At 46.5% G+C, this 22816-nt stretch overlaps 2 protein-coding genes across 3 annotated transcripts in view; one reads left to right on the top strand and one right to left on the bottom strand.

The window, feature by feature from the left end:
• The window catches only part of HOGA1 (4-hydroxy-2-oxoglutarate aldolase 1), a 29077-nt gene extending 20631 nt beyond the window's left edge, over positions 1-8446 (top strand). For both annotated transcript variants that reach the window (XM_030808826.1, XM_003255298.4), the window contains one exon: positions 7124-8446. In XM_030808826.1, the coding sequence (XP_030664686.1) occupies positions 7124-7273 (150 nt within the window). In that variant the 3' untranslated portion in view covers positions 7274-8446. The remainder of the gene's footprint in view (positions 1-7123) is intronic.
• A 1794-nt stretch (positions 8447-10240) lies between these two features.
• MORN4 (MORN repeat containing 4) lies at positions 10241-21830 on the bottom strand. The gene is made up of 5 exons (XM_003255300.4): positions 21133-21830; positions 15284-15380; positions 12871-12985; positions 12342-12451; positions 10241-12088 (listed from the first exon to the last, which is right to left on the bottom strand). Exons 2-5 carry the CDS (start codon positions 15348-15350, stop codon positions 11940-11942), a joined length of 441 nt encoding a protein of 146 aa, XP_003255348.1. The 5' UTR covers positions 15351-15380; positions 21133-21830; the 3' UTR covers positions 10241-11939.
• Between the last annotated feature and the right edge of the window lie 986 nt (positions 21831-22816).

Here is a 22816-nt window from a genome sequence, read left to right as displayed (position 1 = left end):
GACACAGGTGCACACCAACACACCTGGCTAATTCTTTTTTATTTTTAGTAGAGACAAGAGCCTGCTATGTTGCCCAGGCTGGTCTCAAACTCCTGGTCTCAAGCCATCTTTCCTCAGCCTCCCAAAGTGCTGGGATTACAGGCATGAGCCACCACAGCTGGCCCCCCACAGCATGTTTAACCATTCACCTGTTGAAGAACAGCTAGGTTATTTTCAGTTTTTGGCTATTAAAAGCTGCCATGGGCTGAGTGCAGTGGCTCACGCCTGTAATCAGGTGATCACCTGAGGTCGAGAGTTTGAGACCAGCCTGGCCAACGTGGTGAAACCCTGTCTCTACTAAAAATACAAAAAAATTAGCCGGGTATGGTGGCACGTGCCTGTAATCCCAGCTACTAGGGAGGCTGAGACAGGAGAATTGCTTGCACCCGGGAAGCAGAGGTTGCAGTGGGCCAAGAATACAAAAATACAAAAATTAGCTGGGCATGGTGGCGCACGTCTGTAATCCCAGCCGCTCGAGTGGCTGAACAGGAGAATCGCTTGAATGCGGGAGGCGGAGGTTGCAGCGAGCCGAGATTGTGCCACTGCACTCCAGCCTGGGTGACAGAGTGAGACTCCATCTCAATAAATAAATAAATAAAAGCTGCCATGAACATTCATGAACAGGTTTTCGTGTGTCCATAAGTTTTCATTTTTCTGGGATCAATACACAGCAGTACAAATGGTGGGTCATAGGGTAGTCGTATGTTTCATTTTCTGAGAAACTGCTGGCTGAGTGTGGTGGCTCACATCTGTAATCCCATCATTTTGGGAGGCTGAGGGGGGTCGACTGCTTGAGCCCAGGAGTTCAAGACCAGCCTGCGCAACATGGGGAGACTCTGTCTCTACAAAAAATACAGAAAATTAGCTAGGTGCAGTGGCATGCACCTGTGGTCTCAGACTCGGGAGGCTGAGGCAGAAGGGAAGATCCCTTGAATCTGGGAGGTTGAGGCTGCAGTGAGCTGTGATTTTGCCACTGCACTCCAGCCTGGGCTACAGAGTGAGATCTTGTCTCAAAACAAACAAACAAACAAACCCAAAACAAACAAACAAACAAAAACCCAGAAACAAACCTGCTAAACTTTTCCAGAGCAGCTGTACTATTTTAAATTTACACTGATGTAAACGTATGAATGATCTAGTTTTTCTGCAGCTTTGCCAGCATTTGGTGTTGTGACTATTTTTCATTTTAGCCATTCTGATAGATGTGTAGTACCATCTCATTGTGGTTTTAATTTGCATTTCTCTGATGGCTAATGCTATTGAACATTTTTTTTCATGTATTTATTTGCCATCTGTATATCCTTTTCAGTCAACTATCTATATTTCTTACTCATTTTAAAATTGGATTGTTCTTTTGACTGTTGAATTTTAAAGTTCTTTATAGCTTCTAAATACTAGTCCTTTGTTAGGTATGTGGCTTGTAAATATCTTCTCCCAGTCTGCAGCTTGTCATTTCATTGCCTTAACAGGTCTTTTGCAGAGCAAGTTTTACATTTTGACGAAGTACAATTTATCAACATTTTCTTTTACAGATCATGCTTTTGGTATCAAGTCTAATAACTCTTAAAGAGTTCTGGGCACGGTGGCTCACACCTATAATCCCAGCACTTTGGGAGGCCGAAATGGGTGGATCACGAGGTCAGGAGTTCAAGACCAGCCTGGCCAAGATGGTGAAACCCCGTCTCTACCAAAAATACAAAAAAAAAAAAAAAATTAGCTGGGGGCAGTGGCAGGTGCCTGTAATCCCAGCTACTCAGGAAGCTGAGGCAGGAGAATCGCTTGAACTCGGAGGGCAGAGGCTGCAGTGAGCCGAGATCGTGCCATTGCACTCCAGCCTGGGAGACAGAGTGAGACTCCATCTCAGAAAAAAAAAAAAAAAATCTTGAAGAGTTCTTAGAAGATCATAAAGATTTTCTCTTATTTTTTTCTTTTAAGTTTTATAGTTTTATGTTTTATAAGTCTGTGACCCATTTTAAGTTAATTTTTGTATAAAGTGTAAGACTTAGGTCAAGGTTTTGTGGTTTTTTTCCCTAATGGATATCCACTTGCTCTAGCATCTTTTGCTGAAAAGGCCATCTTTCCTCCATTGAACTGCTTGCGTGCCTTTGTCAAAAATCAGTGGGGTGTATTTGTGTGGGTCTATTTCTGGGTTCTCTATTCTTTCCACTGATTTATATGTCTAGCTCTCTGCAATACCACACAGACTTGATTGCTGTAGCTAAGTCTTAAAATCAGGTAGACTGATTCCTCCCACTTTGTTCTTTTTTTTTCCTTCAAAATTGCTTTAGTCTAATTTCTTTACCTTTCCATATAAATTTTACAAGAATCTTGTTTATATCTACAATAAAATCTTGCTGGGCCTTTGATCGAAATTGTGTTAAGCCTGCATACCAATCTGGGGACAACTGACTTCTTTACTATATTGTCCTCCAGTCCTTGAACATGGTACATTTCTCTGTTTATTTAGATCTTCTTTATTTCTTCAGCATTTTGTAGTTTCCAGCCAAGAAGTCCTGTACATATTTTTAAAAATTGACACCTAAGGATCTGGTGCAGAGTGGCTCACACCTGTAATCCTAGCACTTTTGGAGATAGAGACGGCAGTATTGCTCGAGGCCAGGAGTTTGAGACCTACCTGGGCAACATGGCCAGACCCCATCTCTGAAAAAAAAAAAAAAGAAAAAAAAAGACACCTCTGCACTAGGCTCTGTACTAGGCATCTGTGGACATCTTGCTGCCTGGAGGGTAGAAGAGCCCCCTGGCTGCCCCCTACACACTGCCTCCACTGCATTGCCTGTGTGTCTGGCAGCAGGTGGGGTGGGCTTTGGTGGCCTTTTGAAGATGAGCAGTGGTGCAAGTCCTGACTTCCCTCCACCTGGCCTGCTCTGACACCACCCAGCTGGGAGCGGGGGTGGCAGTTCAGACTCCTTCATTCAGTCTTTGCTGGCCTGGTTGGTGTTTGGCTGGAGTAGAGCATTTACTGTCTGAAAGCTTTCCATCTTGCTAGGCAACCCCTTTTCTGGTCCTCTGGCTAGAGAGAACTGGCTTCTGTTAGTGCGTGTATTGTCTGTACCCACTGGCACTGCATGCTTGCTGACTTCTTCAGCTCCAAGTCTGGGCCAGGGTACGTAGCACTGTGTTACTTCTTGGGTCTCTAGGTCCCTTGTTGGTCTTCCTTCTCTCTGTCTTCCAGAGTCTTCTTATGTCTGTTTTTTATATAATGTCCAGATATATATATAATTTTTATATAATGTCCAGATAATATTTTTATGTAACATCCAGAGCTTTTAGTTGTACTTATTGGGAAGAATTGGGACAAGTACATCTACTCCATCTTCCTGAAAGTAAATGCTCTAAGTATTTTTCTAAATGGTGATTTTTTTCCCCCTAAGAACATTAAAGTGGATGAAAAAATATTGAAAACTGAGAAGTAGGTATGTTAAAACTCACAGCACTATTTGAGGCTTAAATATTTCATATACCAAAAACATGATTTATTATAATTTTATTTTCCTGGATTTGATGGAAGCAAACTCATCAAAACATATTTTTCCAAGTCTACTTCTAGAGAAAGATTAACCATTAAAAAGACACCAGCAGGGCACAGTGGCTCACACCTGTAATCCCAGCAATTTGGGAGGCTGAGGCAGGAAGATCATTTGAGGTCAGGAGTTTGAGACCAGCCTGGGCAATAGAGTGAGATTTTTGTCTTTAGTAAAAATAAACGAAAATTAGCCAGGCGTGGGGGTGTGCAACTCTAGTCCCAGCTACTCAGAGGCTGAGGCAGGGAGATTGCTTGAGCCTGTGAGGTCGAGGCTGCAGTGAGCTACGATCATGCCACTTCACTCCAGCCTGGACAAAAGAGCAAGACCCTGTCTCAAAAAAAGAACTTTAAAAAAATACAATAAATAAAAATGAAAAAATACACCAAAAAACCCCATGTATATGGGGCACACATGATTACTTATGCATGAGCCTTCAATATGGTGGGGCACAGCTCTGTTGGATCCTGTCTTTATTTAAAGTTTTGTTCATTGCGGATTTTTTTTTGCATTAATTTTGATTTTTAAAAAATATTGCATTGAAATATTACTTATTTTGTCCGGGCGCGGTGGCTCATGCCTGTAATCCCAGCACTTTGGGAGGCCAAGGCGGGCAGATCGTCTGAGGTCAGGAGTTCGAGATCAGCCTGGCCAACATGGTGAAACCCTCTTTCTATTAAAAATACAAAAATTAGCTGGGCATGGTGGTGGTCACCTGTAATCCCAACTACTCGGGAGACTGAGGCAGGAGAATCACTTGAACCCAGGAGGTAGAAGGTGCAGTGAGCCGAGATTGCACCACTGCACTCCAGCCTGGGTGACAGAGTGAGACTGTTTAAAAAAAAAAAAAAAAATTGCATTGAAATATTACTTATTTTGATGATTGAGGTTTTTGGCCTCCCCTTAAGTTCTGCATGCAAGGTAAGGGCCTCATGGGCCTGGCTGCAGTCCCAGGCTGAGCTAGGCACTTCACAGTGTTTTGTTTGGGTAAAGTGGTGGGTGGGCTCTAGAGCTCCCTCACAGCTATATCCTTACCTCAAAGGGGCAGATTAACTTAGATTTACAGAAAGGACAGCTGAGGAGGTAAATCTGAGTCCCTCTGGAGGTGAAGGTGCTTCTGAGATGGGACCTTCTATAAATAAGTTATAAGAACTTGCAGAAACGAGGGCCCCATTGGGCACAGGCTGTCCTGCACATACTGAACATTCCACTGGGGTGGGGCCTCTGCTCTCCCACTCCCAGTGCACCTGTGAAAGTGAAGGTCCCAGAACCCACATGCCACCGGGACAGGAAAAGGAGCGGCTTCCAGGGCTCATGGGAACTGGTCTAATATTAGCGGTGTTTTTCTCATCTGGCCCTTGGGACGTCTCTATGGGGTAGATGTTGTTATCACTCATTTCACAGATGAAGCAGCTTGGGCTGCCCCTGGGGAAGAGTGGATGCCTAGCTGTCATCCCAGATCTCTGTGTGTCATCCTGCCCTACCCCATCCCGCCTCACCCTTCATTCTGCGTCCTCTCCTGTGCCAGCTCTGGGCACATACCCAGGAATGCCTGGAACACCTTTTTGCTGCCTGGGCTGTAGGCTCAGACACCCCGAGAGCAGCTTGATGTCACTCTATTGCCCATCCCTGGTCAAACACAATGTCCTTCCTCCACCTTCCCACCAGCCTGCCTCCTGCCCCTGGCTATATTTAGGACTGTCTACAGTCTTTGCCACCAACCCTTTCTTAGGGTTTGAAGAGGGGCCACATGAGATATCTTTGGAAACCCACGGCAGGAGAGAGCTTTTCTCTAGGTACCTCTTATTTCCATCCTCTATCCTGGGTCTTTCCCACCTACTCAGGCTTTGGGTAAAAAGGCCAGGCTATTAGAACATCATGGGGGTGGCAAGGCCTGCAGGAGGGTGACTTACCACCCATTCCAAGAAAAAAAATCCATGCTTCATAAAGCCTCCGGGACTCTAGTGGTAAACAGTTATTAGTCAATCTTTCACCAGTGGTTCCTGGCCTTTTTATCCCAAACAACCTCTTGTTTTTATCCTCCTAAGGTTTTAGTTTCTCTCCAAATAAAACTTTCTTAAGGACTACTTTCATAGTTTTTAGGTAGTGAAAGATTCATCTAATATTTCTGATCAGCATGAAATAACCAGTTGCTATACCAAAAGCAAGGAAATTTGTCGCTTCATTTATTCTGTAAAATTCCACACGATTTTAAATTATAATAGGCCAGATGCCGTGGCTCATGCCTGTAATCCCAGGACTTTGGGAGGCTGAAGTGGGCAGATCACTTGAGCTCAGGAGTTCATGACTAGCCTGAGCAACATAGCAAGACCTCGTCTCTACAAAAAATGCAAAAATTAGCCAGGCATGGTGTCATGCACCTGAAGTCCAAGGTGCTCTGGAGGCTGAGGTCGGAGAATCGATTGAGCCCAGGAGGTCTAGGCTACAGTGAGCCATGATCATACCACTGCACTCTAGCCTGAGTGGCACAGTGAGACCCTGTCTCAAAAAAATAAACATAAAATAAAAATAAATAAATTATTATGGGTGCGGTGGCTCATGCCTGTAATCCTAGCACTTTGGGAGGCCGAGGCGGGCAGATCACTTGAGCTCAGGAGTTTGAGACCAGCCTGGCCAACATGGCAAAGTCCTGTCTCTACTAAAAATACAAAAAATAAATAAAATAAAATGAGCCTGGTGTGGTGGCAGGTACCTGTAATCTCAGCTACTCAGGAGGCTGAGGCAGGAGAATCACTTGAACCCAGGAGGCAGAGATTGCAGTGAGCTGAGATCACACCACTGCACTCCAGCCTGGGTGACAGAGCAAGACTCTGTCTCAAAAATAAATAAATAAATAAATATATTATAACAATAGCTTTAGGTCCCCCATTATCATGGAAAAGCCTTTAGAGATCATGTTGTCCAGCCCCTTCCTTTTTTAGACAGGAGAACTTACTCAGAGATAATAAGTAAATGACATACAGTTTATACAACAAAACTTCCTTGGGCAATGATGCTTTGCTTTTCCTGGGAGAACATTTAGTGTTAGGGTCAGGAGGAGCTATGGGGAGGTGAGGGCAGCCAGATGCAAGGGGAGTAGAGGTCTGGGCTGTGCCTGAGACTCTCACAGATCCTTCCCCTTCCTGACTTCCCAGGTCTGGTGTGCCCTGCATCAGGTTTCAGGGAGCTGGGCTGCAGACTGCTGATGCTCTAGTGCCTAGACATGCAGCCTTGCTGTCTTCTCCCACCCCAGCTCGAGGACCGAATGCCACTCTCCTCTCTGTTGGAGTGGATTTTTCTCCTAAAACCAAAGGAGGCACTCTTCTTCCCCAGTCTGAAGTTTTTGCATTTTGCTATTACAGACCTGCTGTCTGGTCTCTAAATCTGGATTCCCAATCTACGCTGGGTGCCATAGAGTTGACAATTGCTTTCCTGGGGGAAGAGGGTAGGACTTCAACGTTCTGAAAGTGACAGATCTCCGAGTTCCAGATTTGGGTGTTCAGCAAATTTCTCAGTCTCTTCTAACAGGCCCTGCTTTGCAGGTGACCCAGCGCTTTGGGATCCCAGGGCTGAAGAAAATCATGGACTGGTTTGGCTACTATGGAGGCCCCTGCCGCGCCCCCTTGCAGGAGCTGAGCCCTGCTGAGGAGGAGGCACTGCGTATGGATTTCACCAGCAACGGCTGGCTCTGAGGGCAGGCAGGGTCCATGGCTGGCCTGAGCCCATCTCAGCCTCCTGCCTTGCACTTGCAGCCTGAAGTGGAGAGCGCAGGGGGATGAGGGTGGCGGGCAGGGGTGAGCCGGTAGAGGTTCCTTTGCCTACTTTGGCCCTCCAGGCAGCCTTTCACAGGCACACCCATGCACATCTCCTATTCTCATGGCCGCTGACCTCTCGCTTTTGTATCCTAAACTGTCTCTCTGGTCTGAAGAGTGGGAAGGAGCAATTTCTCAATTTATCTCTCTACTGTGGATGCTTTTCTACGCCCTGAGGCACATGAAGTCAGAAAGGAAGGGCAGAGGGGCAAGTAAGCACAGTAAGGGAATTTTTTTTTCTTTCTTTCTTTCTTTTTTTTTTTTGAGACAGAGTTTCACTCTGTCGCCCAGGCTGGAGTGCAATGGCACGATCGTGGCTCACTGCAACCTCCGCCTCCTGGGTTCAAGCGATTCTCCTGCCTCAGCCTCCCGAGTAGCTGGGATGACAGGCGCCTGCCACCACGCCCAGCTAATTTTTGTATTTTTAGTAGAGATGGGGTTTCACCATGTTGGCCAGGCTGGTCTCGAACTCCTGACCTCAGGTGATCCAACTGCCTCAGCCTCCCAAAGTGCTGGGATTACAGCCAAGAGCCACTGCACCCAGCTGGGAATTTGTTTTATCAAAGGGGGGACTACTTAGACTTGGGGCTTCAAACCTGAGTCTAGCACAATGCAGCTGGAAGCCAGGGCTACTCCTACAAACCCAAGTTCTGACTCCTTCCAGGGAAGTATCAGCTTAGGAGACTTGATCAGGAAAGTGACACTGGTCTTTCAAAGAGCCCTCTTTACCCTCCCACCCCTGCCCTCCACACTGCAAGCTGCATTCCAGCCACAATGCCCTTTTCTAAATCTATTTTCATTCATCTCCTATTCCGGTCTCTAGCCTTGACTCCAACCATTGAATGCACGGAGACAGCCCAGTGGCTTGTCAGATTGGTAAATAATGACACCTGGTGGATAAATGTTGCATTCTAGAAGACTATTCTGGCCAGCCTAGGTCTGAAACACTAAGGGGACTTGGCCTGAGATAGGGCCATCCTCTTGCCTACAGGCACTCTGCTTTTATTATTAAAAATAATCACTTTGTTACTATAATAAAATTTAACAGATAAAATTAGTGTGGCTATGTAAAGATGGACACTCGATTGCTATGCAGATCTTAGGTTTCCTGGCCAGATGTCAAGAACCTTTCTAAAGGCAAGTGAGCTCTGATGGTCTGCCTTCTCCCAGCTCTAAGAGCGGCCCCAACAATACTGAGCCAACAGGCATTCACTTACTGGAGACCTAGGGAAGGGGTAAGAGGCAAAAGAGAGCAAGTGAGCTATTTAGAAACACTTAGCACTTTTATTTTATTTTTTTGAGACAGAGTCTTGCTCTGTCATTCAGGCTGGTGTGCAGTGGCATGATCTCGGCTCACTACAACCTCCGCCTCCCAGATTCAAGTGACTTTCCTGCCTCACCCTCCCGAGTAGCTGGGATTACAGGCGTTCACCACCATGCCCACCTAATTTTTGTATTTTTAGTAGAGACAGGGTTTCGCCATGTTGGTCAGGCTGGTCTCGAACTCCTGACCTCAGGTGATCTTCCTGCCTTGGCCTCCCAAAGTGCTGGGATTATAGGCGTGAGCCACTGCACCCAGTCAGCATCCTTTTTGATTAAAGTGGTAAGTGTTTAGGGCCAGGCAGCACTTTGGGAGGCCAAGGCAGGAGGATCACATGAGGTCAAGCGTTTGAAACCAGCCTGATCAACATGGCGAAACCCTACCTCTACTAAAAATACAAAAAATTAGCCAGGCGTGGTGGCACACACCTGTAATCCCAGCTACTCAGGAGGCTGAGGCACAAGAATCGCTTGAACCTGGGAGGTGGAGGTTGCAGTGGGCCGAGATCGTGTCATGGCACTCCAGCCTGGGCCACAAGAGCGAAACTCCATCTCAACAACAACAACAAAAAAGGATGCTTTCTCCAAAATATTTAACCTTTTTCAGTGGTAATATTTGACTAGTGGCAGAAAAATGGAGATACATTTTTAAAAACGGACTCCTTAAAAAGAAAGTGTAAGGTTAAAAAGAGAGGTAAATAGATACTTGTTTAGGGCAGAGGCTAAAGGAGAGAAAATAAAAGATCTCAATCTTCAACCCAAAACCAGGCTCTGAATGGCACTACAGCTTGGGGCTTAGTGCCTGGGGTTGTCTCACAGGCAACTTCCAGAGGAGCAAGGCTCAGAGGAGAATCAAGTTTAGGACTTGGGGGAAAAGTTAGGGCTAGACAGGCAGGGTAGTGTACTGGGTAAGAGCTCAGCCTCTGGGCTTAAACAGGTCTGGGTTTAAGTTCTGGGATCTGCCCCTTAGTGTCTATGGGACCTTGGAGAAACTGCTTAACTTCCCTGAGCCTCATCTGTAATACAGGGATAATAACAGTACCTTCCTCCAACAAGGGCGTGCATGTAAAAGGGTTAGCATGGCGGTCAATGTTCCACCACTCTCCTATTGCAGAAAAGGGGAAACTCCGGCAGGAGTGGACCTGCCAGAGGTAACCCAGCAGGTGTGGCCATAACTAGTCTCAGGACTTAAGTACTCTGATGGTCAGGGTGAGAGGGGTCCAGTAAAGGGAGTTGGAATCAGAAAGGCTTGGTTGCAAATCTCACCCAGCTGTGCCACCTACTAGTTGGGACAGCCTGAGATTGTCTGATTTAAATAAGAAAAAAAGTTCATAAGTCCTCCTCCGTAGAGGCTGAGAAAATTAGATATAGTAATTTTGATATATTATTGATATATCAAATTGATATAACTTGATATAGTAAAGTGTGCAGGGTCAGTTCCAAGGGCTAACCCGATTAACTTTTACAAATAGCAAATGGGTTGATATTTATGAAGACGCAGGGCCAGAAAGTCAGGAAAACTAGGTATAGGCAGTTCTGGTGATTTCTTTATTCTTTATAAACACCTTTTTCTACAGTACAATTCAGAGAATAAATAGAGGCACACGGCTATAACTTCCACCACAATCTGCTGTTTAAGAGACATTCAATGTGAGGCTAGGGGGCTAGAGGTGGGGGACATATTTGGGTACCAGGGTAATGGGAGGCCTCTGTAATAAACTGCAGAGATCCCCTCAGTAAGGTCTGATTGCGGCCTGATGGTCAAGGCTCATGATAGAAGAGCTACAGTAAGCCAAATGCTCCTTTAGTTCCCCACAGTCCTAGAGTGGGTCCAATTCTACCAAAACCCCAGGGGTTCGGGTGAGTCTTATTTATTGGTCCACTGGGAAGAAACTGTGTCAGCCCAAGCCATCCCTACGAATTCAGTTCACTCCATGGTAGTGCCTGAAGTGGCCTAAATATTCTACCCTTTTCCCTGGATTTAGTCACAAATACAAGTAATAAGATTACAGTTTACATGAGTTTTTTTCTTGACTGTCCCAAAAGGGGATCCTGTTCCCCATCTAAGAAAGAAGAGAGGCACACGTGGGGATTATCTGCTCTAAGTTGATGAAAGAAGACAGCCCTGTCTTCTAAAGGGAGGAGGAAATAGCACTCTTACCGAATCCTTCACGGGGACATGGGCAGGAATGAATACCAGTCTGATCAGACCAAGCGGAAGCCTGCAGCCATGATTCCAACCAGCATGAGGAGTAACATACGGAAAAGCTCTGCCAGCCAGGCACGGTGGCTCACACCTGCAATCCTAGCACTTTGGCAGGCCCAGGCAGGAGGATCGCTTGAGCCCAGGATTTTGAGATGCGCCTGAGCAACATAGCAAAACCCTGGCTCAATTTTTTATAATAATAAAATTAAAGGCTGAGCGTGGTGGCTCACGCCTGTAATCCCAGCACTTTGGGAGACCGAGGCGGGTGGATCATGAGGTCAGGAGTTTGAGACCAGCCTGGCCAATATGGTGAAACCCCGTCTCTACTAAAAAGAATACAAAAATTAACTGGGCGTGGTGGCGCGCTCCTGTAGTCCCAGCTACTCAGGAAGCTGAGGCGGGGGAATCGCTTGAACCTGGGAGGCAGAAGTTGCAGTGAGCTGAGATCGCGCCACTGCACTCTAGCCTGGGCGAGAGTGAGACTCCATCTCAAAAATAAAAAATAAAATAATAATAATAATTAAATTAGAAAAGCTCTGGCCTTGACTTTCACAGGGCTGCTGTACTGAGCCACCCCTATCTTTTTCCTATTTCTCCAGAGTAGCACAGAGCACTGGCCCTAAGCTGGGGCTAGGATCACCTGTCCCAAAAGCAGCAGAACGAAGGTTCTGTATCACTTGGCAGAAAATGAAGCAGAAGGGTCACAGCAGGCTACACTGGGTAACCTGAGGTCTTAGGAACAGAGTATCAACCAGTGATAAGAGGTGGCTCCTCTGTCCTCCAGCACATAAGGGTCAGGGAAAGACAGGACCACCAATGACTGCTGCAGGGTCTGCTGGCCAGCATCCTCAGCACTTTTCTGTGGTCCAGTTCTGGAATGGCAGGTGACAGGGCACATACAAGGCCTCTGTTCCACTGTCATTGTCAACTCATCTCAGCTCTGATTCATTTGTTCACCTTGAGTCAACAACAGGGGCACTGGCTTTACCCAATACATGTCAGCTGGTGCCCACTGCGCTGTCAGGCAGTGAGATTTCTGGCTGACTTGGAGGCACTCTGGGCCCGCTGAACAATGGCAGAACACTTCTCACGCCGCAGCAGCTTGTTGTTCTCAAAGAGACCTTCATTGCGGGGGATTCCGTGAGAACCATCAGGGAAAGTCAGCAGGCCTTTGAGGAGGGCAGAGAAAATATGGGAGTGACAATGGCATTAACGTCTCAAAGATGAGCTTGATATGTCGAGGCCAAAGAAGAGAAAAACTCCTGGCTCTACTCAGGAGTACTCTATTGATGAGTTCAATGGATAGGTGTCAGGGACGGCCACTATGGATTGCTGGACACCCACAGGATTAAAACTAAACAGGTATATTTCCACCCATATTATGCCCACCTAAGTCAGCCATCCTGCTGGGCTGCAACTTACCAAAACCATCTACTCTGCCATTTTTAAATTCCCCCTCAAAGGTCATGTTGTCATATCGAATGAAGACTCCGACGCCATTAAACTTGCCCTGGGCAAACTCCCCCTCATACCTGCAGAAACACCAAGAAGTTAGCCTTCAGTGGAAAGTTAGCTGTCCAGATGAATGGAGTCGAGCAGCTGCTGATCTCTGTTATTTAATGATGCCAAGGAGCAAGCCGATTCCACCTGTCACATAGCTCCACCTACCCCACCTATTCCCAAGGAGCAGAGAGTATATATGACATGAAGCCCTGATCTCAAGGAAAGAAGATAGGACGTGAATGGGAGTGGGGTGGAAAGTCACTCACTTGGTTGACATTTCAAATTTTAGGTCCACTTAAAAAATAACTAATAAAAGAACTATTATTCCTCATCTGTGTTCTGCAGGGAGTGAGACAAGCTCAGGATTGACCAGATATTTACCAGAGTCCCATTTTTATGTCAGACCCTCCCTTATTTAAGGCTAAGAAAGGAATGACCTCATACCCACCTTGAACCATCTGAGAAGGTCAATACCCCGAAGCCATTAAAGAGCCCATTCTCAAAATGACCCAGGTAGGTGCCACCATCTGCAAACATCAGTTGACCAAAACCATGCCTGCGGCCTGAACAAAGAGAAGGATAGGTGTCAGGCTGGAAGGAGGCAGCTTCAGGGTCCCTTCTTACTCTTGTAGCATCCCTTACCTGCCATCACCCTACCCACAAAGAAAACAAGAGAAGCAGTGACATTAGCAGAGCAGAGGATTATTAGCCAGAGTCAGGCACTGGGAAAACCTGGCTCCTGGGGCCTTCCCATCTTATCACTACATATTAAAGCAGGTCTACCCAAGCATGAATAAGAGAGCACTTAAAAATAACAACAGCTGGCCAGGCGCCGTAGCTCATGCCTGTAATCCCAGCATTTTGGGAGGCTGAGGTGGGTGGATCATGAGGTCAAGAGATCGTGACCAGCCTGGCCAACATGGTGAAACCCCGTCTCTACTAAAAATACAATAATTTTTGTACACTAATTTGCTGGGTGTAGTGGCGCCTGCCTGTAGTCCCAGCTACTTGGGAGGCTGAGGCAGGGGAATCACTTGAACCTGGGAGGCAGAGGTTTCAGTGAGCCAAGATGGCGCCACTGCACTCCAGCCTGTTGACAGAGTGAGACTCTGTCTCAAAAAACAAACAAACAAACAACCAACCAAAAAAACAATAGCTGGCTGGGCACAGTGACTCACGCCTGTAATCCCAGCACTTTGGGAGGCCGAGGAGGCGGGCAGATCACCTGAGGTCCAGAGTTCAAGATCAGCCTGGCTAACATGGTGAAACCCCGTTTCTACTAAAACTACAAAAAATTAGCCAGGCATGGTGGTGGCGTGCTCCTGTAACCCAGTTACTCAGGAGGCTGAGGCAGGAGAATCGCTTGAACCTGGGAGGCGGAGGTTGCAGTGGGCTGAGATCATGCCGTTGCACTCCAGCTTGGGCAACAAGAGCAAAACCCCGTCTCGAAATAAATAAATAAATAAATAAATAAATAACAATTGCTAACATGTATATTTATAGTGCCTTTACTATGTGCCAGCCTCTCTTCTTTTTTTTTTTTTTTTTCTGAGACAGAGTCTCGCTCTGTCACCCAGGCTGGAGCACAGTGGTGCGATCTTGGCTCACTGTAGCCTCTGCCTCCTGGTTTTAAGTGATTCTCCTGCCTCGGCCTCCCCAGTAGCTGGGATTACAAAGTGTTGGGATTACAGGCATGAGCTACTGTGCCTGCCCTAAATTCTTGAGCCTTGAGAGAAATTGTACAGGTGTGATGTGACCTTGGCTCCTTCAATCCCAAGCCTTTCTTCATGGCTTTCAAATACCTGGTGTCCCCTTTAATGTGGACTGTTAGAGGACAGACTTCCTGAGGCTCTGCTGGGTGGGCTGTATCCACCACAAGAACTCCCTTGAATTCTGTTTGAAAGGCATGATTACTTCCACAACATCTTGCTCTGTTTTCTGGTCAGTTCAGAGAGTAAGCACAGCCCTGTTGCTATAATGAAGCCGAAACCAGTGCTGCTAATCAGGCTGTTAGATTTGCCCAGTACCTTTAAGTTGCTAATGGGATACTGGTGGTTGTTTTTTTTTTTTTTTTCCTCAGAGAGGCAATGTAGTTAGATTTTGAGGACACCGGGTCAGGCTGCCTGCTGTGTTTGCTTTCTTGTTCTACCACTTACAGTTCTGTGATCTTGAGTAAGTTACTTAGCTTCTCCTTGCCTCAATTTCACCATCTGTTAAATGGGAATAATAATAGTATGTGCCTACCTCATAAGGTTGTCATGAGGATTAAATAAGATGATAAATACAAAATGCTTAGAAGAGAGGCTGGCATGGACTGGGCATGGTGGCTGATGCCTGTAATCCCAGCACTTTGGGAGGCCGAGGTGGGCAGATCACCTGAGGTCAGGAGTTCGAGACCAGCCTGGCCAACATGGTGAAACCCCATCTCTACTAAAAATACAAAAATTAGCCAGATGTGGTGGCAGGTGCCTGTAATCCCAGCTACTCGGGAGGCTAAGGCACGAGAATCGCTTGAACCCAGGGGGCAGAGGTTGCAGTGAGCCGAGATTGCACCACTGCACTCCAGCCTGGGCAACATAGTGAGCGAGCGAGACCTCATCTCAAAAAACAAAACAAAACAAAACAAAAACAAAAACAAAAAAAAGAAAAATATAACTCATCCCTGGAGGTTGAATTAACAATAGCATTTTCGAATTCCTTTATTTAATCCTAAAATGGAATAAAGGAAAGGCAGGCACTATATGGAATTAAATCCTGGAGTTGAAAACGAAGATCCATAAAGTTGGCTATATATCCTGATGCATTTGTCTTCCAGCAAATGAAGTGTTCATCACTGGATACTCCCCAGGGGTCCTTCTCACCCTCCTTCCACTCGCCACGATATTCCTCCCCACTGGAGTAGGTGAAGGAACCTTTTGTCAGGGTCATGGTGACAGATTACAGGATAAAAGGATGAAACTGTAGGAAATAAGCAAAGGAGAACCAGTGTCATGGAATGGCGGGAGGAAAGGACTGCAAAGCAATTTTGTAGATACATTCTAAAGGCCACCAGCCTGGTAAGTGTACGCTGCCTTAGGTGCATTTAACCAAAATACCCCTATCTCCAACCACCACCAGCACCATCATCTCCACCTCTGCCCAAGTGCTCTTATCCTCCTGGTTATCTTAAAAGTTTTCAGACAGTTCCTGTTTTCTATGACCTGGAATGGAAATGGAGGATTAATCTACAAATATTTATTTGATACCTACTACGTGCTCAGTTGATGTATAAAATACAGTATCTTCCCTTGACGAGTTTATAATCTAGTTAATAAGACTAACACCAGCCCAGCATCAGAGTGTGCTGGGATAGAGGCCAACATTGCAAATACAACATTAATGAGAGCATGAGAAGTAGTTTTCCATCAGAATAGCAGAAAAAAATGCTTTCCAGTACAGATGGGCATTTTGATCAGGCAATCCTCAGCTCTTCCCAGAACTAAGTCACAGCACTAAAAGTCAGCTTATGGTTGAAGTTTCATTCCTTCAAAACACATCAGTTAGAATCTGAAGGGCTGTATCTTCCACTAAATCTTATAATTAAACAACCATTCCAAAACCTAAACACAAAATCACTATTTATACAAAAAGATTATAAGAGCATTTCCTTTAGATGTCTGGCAGCAGTTAACCAACTTGTTTTCACTCAAAATTTGGAAGGAGTTATTGCAGTGGGATTTGAGGAGTCATATTGACTACACAGGGACTCAGGGAAAGTACTGCCTTGTATTTATTTACTTTTTCTCAAGGCTACGTGAAACTTCCAAAGAGTGGCATTCTACCTTGTTCCAGAAGGAACAGTAGAAGATTGCTGAAAGAAGGGAACATTTCTCCAGTTTGAGGGTTATTTACGGACAAAGTACTAGTTCTCAAGTTGTACACCTAACCACTTTTTTTTTCTTTTTCTTTTTTTTTGAGACAGAGTCTCACTGTGTCACCCAGGCTGGAGTCTAATGGCGTGATCTTGGCTCACTGCAACCTCCGCCTCCCAGGCTCAAGAGATTCTCGTGCCTCAGTCTCCTGAGTAGCTGGGATTACAGGCGTGCCATCACGGCCAGCTAATTTTCATATTTTTAGTAGAGATGGGGTTTCACTGTGTTGGCCAGGCTGGTCTCAAACTTCTGGCCTCATGTGATCTGCCTGTCTTGGACTCCCAAAGTGCTGGGATTATAGGCATGAGCCACCACGCCCAGCCCCTAACCACTTTTTTAGTACGCTGTTAGCTCTTGGGGATTATACTCTAAATATTTTAAGGAAGCCAATGAAACCGAAAAGTTTACCTTCTTATTACCAAATGTGGCGGACTGTATTTCCAAGATGTTTGCAACAGTATCTTCTGTCTTACATGTTTGTCTACAATTTGATCTGGCCATTGATCCATTAAAAGGTGAAATCTACCTCCCCTCCCTTGAATCTGAGTAGGCTTGTGACTGCTTGGACCAAAAGAACACAATGAAAATGATGGTGTGGGCCGGGTGTGGTGGCTCATGCCTGTAATCCCAGCATTTTGGGAGGCCGAGGCGGACGGATCACCTGAGGTCAGAAGTTCAAGACTAGCCTGACCAACATGGAGAAACCCCGTCTCTACTAAAAATACAAAATTAGCTGGGTGTGGTGGCCCATGCCTGTCATCCCAGCTACTTGGAGGCTGAGGCAGGAGAACTGCTTAACCCAGGAGGCAGAGGTTGCAGTGAGCCAAGATCGCGCCATTGCACTCCAGCCTGGGCAACAAGAGTGAAACTCTGTCTCAAAGGAAAATGGTGGTGTGTTCTGAGGTTAGATCATAAAAGCTGATGCAACTTCCATCTTGTCACTCATACACTCACACTTGGGGATCTAAGCCACCACATAAAAAGCCTGACTACCCAGAGGCTAACACTGAAAGCCAAGCCACACAGAAATGCCATATATTGGTGCTCCAGTTGGCTGCCCTTACCTTTGAATCATCCTATCCCACGTACCAGGCATCAGTGAAGGAGCCTTCAGATGATTCCAGCCCTCAGCCATTGAGCCTGCATTCTATCCCATATCAGGGAGCAGAGAGAGGCCTCCCCATGGTGCCAGGTCCAAATTCCCTCACCCACAGAATCCATGAGCATCATATGGGTGTTTTTTTTTTGTTTGTTTTGTTTTTTGAGACAGTCTCGCTCTGTCACCCTGGCTGGAGTACAGTGGTGTGATCTCGGTTCACTGCAAGCTCTGCCTCCTGGGTTCAAGCAATTCTCCTGCCTTAGCCTCCCGAGTAGCTAGGACTACAGGTCCTCGCCACCACGCCCGGCTAATTTTTTTTTTTTTTTTTGAGACAGAGTCTTGCTGTCTCCCAGGCTGGAGTTCAGTGGTGCAATCTCGGCTCACTGCAAGCTCTGCCTCCCAGGTTCTCGCCATTCTCCTGCCTCAGCCTCCCCAGTAGCTGGGACTACAGGCGCCCACCACCATGCCCGGATAATTTTTTTTTGTATTTTTAGTGGAGATGTGGTTTCACCATGTTAGCCAGGATGGTCTCGATCTCCTGACCTTGTGATCCGCCCGCCTCGGCCTCCCAAAGTGCTGGGATTACAGGCGTGAACCACTGCGCCTGGCCCCGGCTAATTTTTTGTATTTTTAGTAGAGATGGGGTTTCACTGTGTTAGCCAGGATGGTCTTGATCTCCTGATCTCATGATCTGCCCCCCTCAACCTCCCAAAGTGCTGGGATTACAGGTGTGAGCCACCATGCCCAGCCATCATATGGGTGTTTTAAGCTGCTAAATTCTGGGGTACTTTGTCATACAGCAATAATAACTGGAATACCATGTTTCAACCTAACCCTCCCACCATCCTCTCCCATTGGTTTTTAACAGTACATACTACAAACTTCCATTCCATTTTGACTTAGGGACATATAGCAAATTCCCTTCAGCAGGTGCTTGCCAAAATGACGTCCATTGCCAAGACCACAGTCAGAAGTGCTAATGAAAGGGAATGCGTGTAGAATCCATGAGTCTCAGGCCATGGCTGAATACATTTGGCTAGAAACTGTCACATGTGCCCAAATAGTTGATATTGTCACTATTTGGGACAGTGTCTGGATTTTATGACTTTTATAATTAACCATGCTAATGAATAGCTTTACAGCTACTGACCTAAAAAGGAACTTCACCAGTAACCATGGTCATTGAGACAAATCTAGTTTAACAAAGTATAGTCAATGCTGATGAAGACTGAAAGCCCAATACTTTTTTTTTTTGAGGCAGAGTCTGGCTCTGTCATCCAAGCTGGAGTGCAGCGGTGTCATCTCAGCCACTGCAACCTCTGCCTCCTGGGCTCAAGCCATCCTCCCACCTTAGCCTCCTGAGTAGCTGGGACTACAGGGGCATGCCACGACACCCAGCTAATTTTTGCATTTTTTGGTAGAGACAGGGTTTTACCATGTTGCCCATGCTGGTCTTGAACTCCTGGGATCAAGTGATTTGCCTGCTTCAGCCTTCCAAAGTGCTAGGATTACAGGTGTGAGCCACTGTGTCTGGCCCAATACTTTAATAAGGGATGCAACTCAGTATTTGTATCAGTTATCCAAATCATATTTTTAAAAAGAATATATGGCTTAGGGGTTCAGGCTACAGATACACCCATGGAATCCAGTCACAAACCAAGATGATTCACACTTCTAAACAGACACTAACCCTTTCTGCACTCCTGATAGATGGGTTGCAAAGGATCAGTCCAAACATTTACATAAAAGAAAATTACTATTCTGTCCTTGTAAACCAATACACTATTAGTCTGCACTATATACCATATTCCTGCTATCTTCATTTTCTTCTGCTCCAGACATTTCTTTATTATTATTTTCTTATTTCCAAACAGAACTCTGAGACAATAATGAGAATTTTTGTTTCCGTTCTTTTTATCTTTTTCTAATTTTAAGAAATCAACGTATTAAACAACATTTTTTTATTCACAGTAAACTGTGTCCAATTTAAGAGGATTAAAAAAAAAACTGACATAAAGAGGAAAAGGGCCGGGCATGATGGCTCACTCCTGTAATCCCAGCACGTTGGGAGGCTGAAGCAAGAGGATTGCTTGAGCCCAGGAGTTCAATACCAAGCTGGGAAACGTAGTGAGACCTCATCTCTACAAAACAATACAAAAATTTGCTGGATGTGGTGGTGCATGCCTGTAGTCCCAGCTACTCAGGAGGCTGAGGCAGGAGGATTGCTTGAGCCCACAATTTGAGGCTGCCAGGGTGAGCAGTGACTGCACCAAACCTGCACTCCAGCCTGGGCAACAGAGCCAGACCTTGTCTCAAAAAAAAGAAAAGAAAAGAAAAACAAAACAAAAGGTTGGGGCGGTGGGGGAGATCCAGTTAGAGAATATTGGTTGGAGGCAGCCACCCTAACTACCCACATGTCCCCCCAAAACCACCCTTCCCAGGGTACAATAGTCTTGTCAAATTATTTCAGTAATAAAGAAAGCAGTTCATAAGCTTTTAGAATCCTAAAAAGAAGAAAATGAAGGCTCTGATGAACAAAGATTAGCCTTGTTAGGAACCTAGAACAAAAAGTCAAATAATACTCCTTTATTTTTTTGAGACGGAGTCTTGCTCTGTCCCCATGCTGGAGTGCAGTGGCAGGATCTCGGCTCACTGCAACCGCCGCCTCCCAGGTTCAAGCGATTCTCCTGCCTCAGCCTCCTGGGTAGCTGGGATTACAGGCGCATGCCACCACGCTTGGCTAATTTTTGTATTTTTAGTAGAGGCGAGGTTTCACCATCTTGGCCAAGCTAGTTTTGAACTCCTGACCTCGTGATCCACCCGCCTCGGCCTCCGAAAGTGTTGGGATTACAGGCGTGAGCCACCGCGCCCGGCCGAAATATTCTTTTTTAAGTGTTTTAAAAGGAGCTCGAAATAACTGTTTTTCATTATAAGTCTAACCTCCTCTTTCCTTGTGTGAAAAGTAAAGAAATGCATCGTTGCTATATGAAGGATTCGTTTAGGAAGACTGTGGGATGGTTAGATTGAAGAAAGTGGGAAGAAAATACTGGCGCCAAAAAGATTTTTTTTTTTTCTTAAAGGCGATGATGACCTGGGGGTGATTGGGACTAGGGAGTAATACCGCCAGAATACTATCCTATTTCACGGGAAAGGGAATGCCAGGGCTGGACTCCGATATAGCAGTTATTCCTGCTGGTACCTAAGCAGTTCAGAGATGCTATACTGCAGGGATACCACTCATAAACTAAATGAAGCATCCCATTCCCCAGGCTTCCATATGTGGGAGTTCTCTCCACCCGTGAGATAAAGGCGGGCCCAGGGAAAACAAAGCCCTAGGCCACAACAAGGCAACACCTTCTCGCACCCCATTTTCACCTTCCAGCCGCGTTCCTTCCTGCTATCCGGGCCCGCTCTCCCGCCCGGCAGGGTCTAACCCTCACACAGGTCTGCCAATTCCCCTGATGCAAACCTCCACCCTCTGCTCGCTAACCCCAGTCCAGTCAGCTCTCCCGGGCCTCGACCCCCGCGGTGGAGACTAAAGGGTTCAGGTTTGGGTCCCCCACAGGCAACCGCCCTCAGGTCAGCGTATCCGAGGTGGAGCCGCGCCCCCGAGCCGGGTCATCTCGTGCTCCGTTTCTCAGTGCCCACCTGACCGATCACACTCTTTCCCGGCCCCCTCCCTCCTGCGCCTCCAGCCAACCTGGGGCCGGCCTTTCGGGATGACCGTCACGCCTGGACGCAGGGCTCCAGCGCCTCGGACTTTTCCTCTGATGGGCTCCCGGCTGCCACCTTGCTCTCCGCCACCTCCACCAGCGATTGCCCCACTTGACGCCGCCATCCTGGGCGACCGCACTGGGTACAATTCCCGCTGCCCATTGGCTGTTACCTAGGCAACCGGGAGCAACGCCACACCGCATTGGCCCAGCCCGCCTCCACGCCATCTTTGTGCGGGGCCGAGTGTTTGCGAACCGGAGCTAACTATGTGAAAGAGGGGTGGTCCCACCTCTGCAACGCAGATAAAGACAGAGGATTCAGATCTGGCCTACCCAGAGGCCGTCTAGTTGAAATGGCAACCCCAAAGAAAACCAAACCTGCGCCCGAAGCAACAGTGACCATCAACGCGAGCGGCTCTGATCTTGCTCCAGTCCCCACTGCTGTCAAGGGCCCCGCCGCGGAGTTTAAGGCAGATCCTAAATCCAGCTTCAGAGAAGCAGCTTTGTAAATTGTAACACGCTGGGCAGGATAGCCTCCAATAACTCTGTGCTAGACATTGTGATATCAAGACACTTTTGCATTCATTATAGGAATTTGTGCTGTCCTTGTCATCACCTAGATCCTTTTTGTTTAAAATATAGTACCTGGCCAGGCGCAGTGGCTCACATCTGTAATCCCAGCACTTCCGGAGGCCGAGGCAGGAGGATCGCTGGAGCCCAGGAGTTCTAGATCAGCCTGGGCAACGCAGGGAGACTCCATATCTACAGAAGAAAAAAATTACCCAGCCTAGTGGTGGGTGCCTGTAGTCACAGCTACTCAGGAGGCTGAGGTGGGAGGATCCCTTGAGCCCAGGAGATTGAGGCTGCAGTAAGCCATGATTCTGCCACTGTACCCCAGCCTGGGCAACCTAGCAAGACCCTGTCTCAAATAAATAAATTGCAAACCAAAAAGTATCTGAGACAGGTCTCAATCAATTTAGAAGTTTATTTTGCCTATGTTAAGGACATGCCTGTGACACAGCCTTAGAAGGTCCTAAGAATGTGTGTCCAAAATAGTCGGGACACCGCTTCATTTTATACATTTTAGGGAGACATAAGACATCAATCAATACATGTAAAATGTACATTGGCTTGGTCCTGAAATGGGGGGTGGGGGTGGCAAGTTCCAGGATGTAGGTGGATTCAAAGATGTCCTGATTGACAATTGGTTGAAAGAGTTTAAAGACCTGGAACCCACAGAAGGGAATGTCTGGGTTAAGTTAAGGAATTTTTGTTGAGATATGCACACACACACACACACACACACACACAATGAATTGTGGAAATCAAGGTTTTTATTATGCAGAGAAGGCTACAGGTAGCAGGCTCCAGAGAGCATAGATTGTAAATGTTTCTTTATTTTTTGTTTTGTTTTGTTTTGAGACAGGGTCTCCCTCTGTCACCGAGTCTGGAGTGCAGTAGCTGGATCATGGCTTACTGCAGCCTTGACCAGGCTCAAGTGATCTTTCCACCTCAGCCTCCTAAGTAGCTGAGACTACTGGTTCATTCCACTATGCCTGGCTTATTTTTGTATTTTTTGTAGAGATGGTGTTTCGTCATGTTGCCCAGGCTGGTATTGAACTCCTGGGCTCAAGTGATCCTCCCATCTCTGCCTCCCAAAGTGCTAGGATT

The sequence above is a fragment of the Nomascus leucogenys genome, chromosome 3, assembly GCF_006542625.1.
Source record: "Nomascus leucogenys isolate Asia chromosome 3, Asia_NLE_v1, whole genome shotgun sequence".
NCBI classification, from domain to species: Eukaryota; Metazoa; Chordata; class Mammalia; order Primates; family Hylobatidae; genus Nomascus; species Nomascus leucogenys.
Note: the sequence above shows the minus strand (reverse complement) of the source record. Positions and strands in the feature narration are given on the sequence as shown.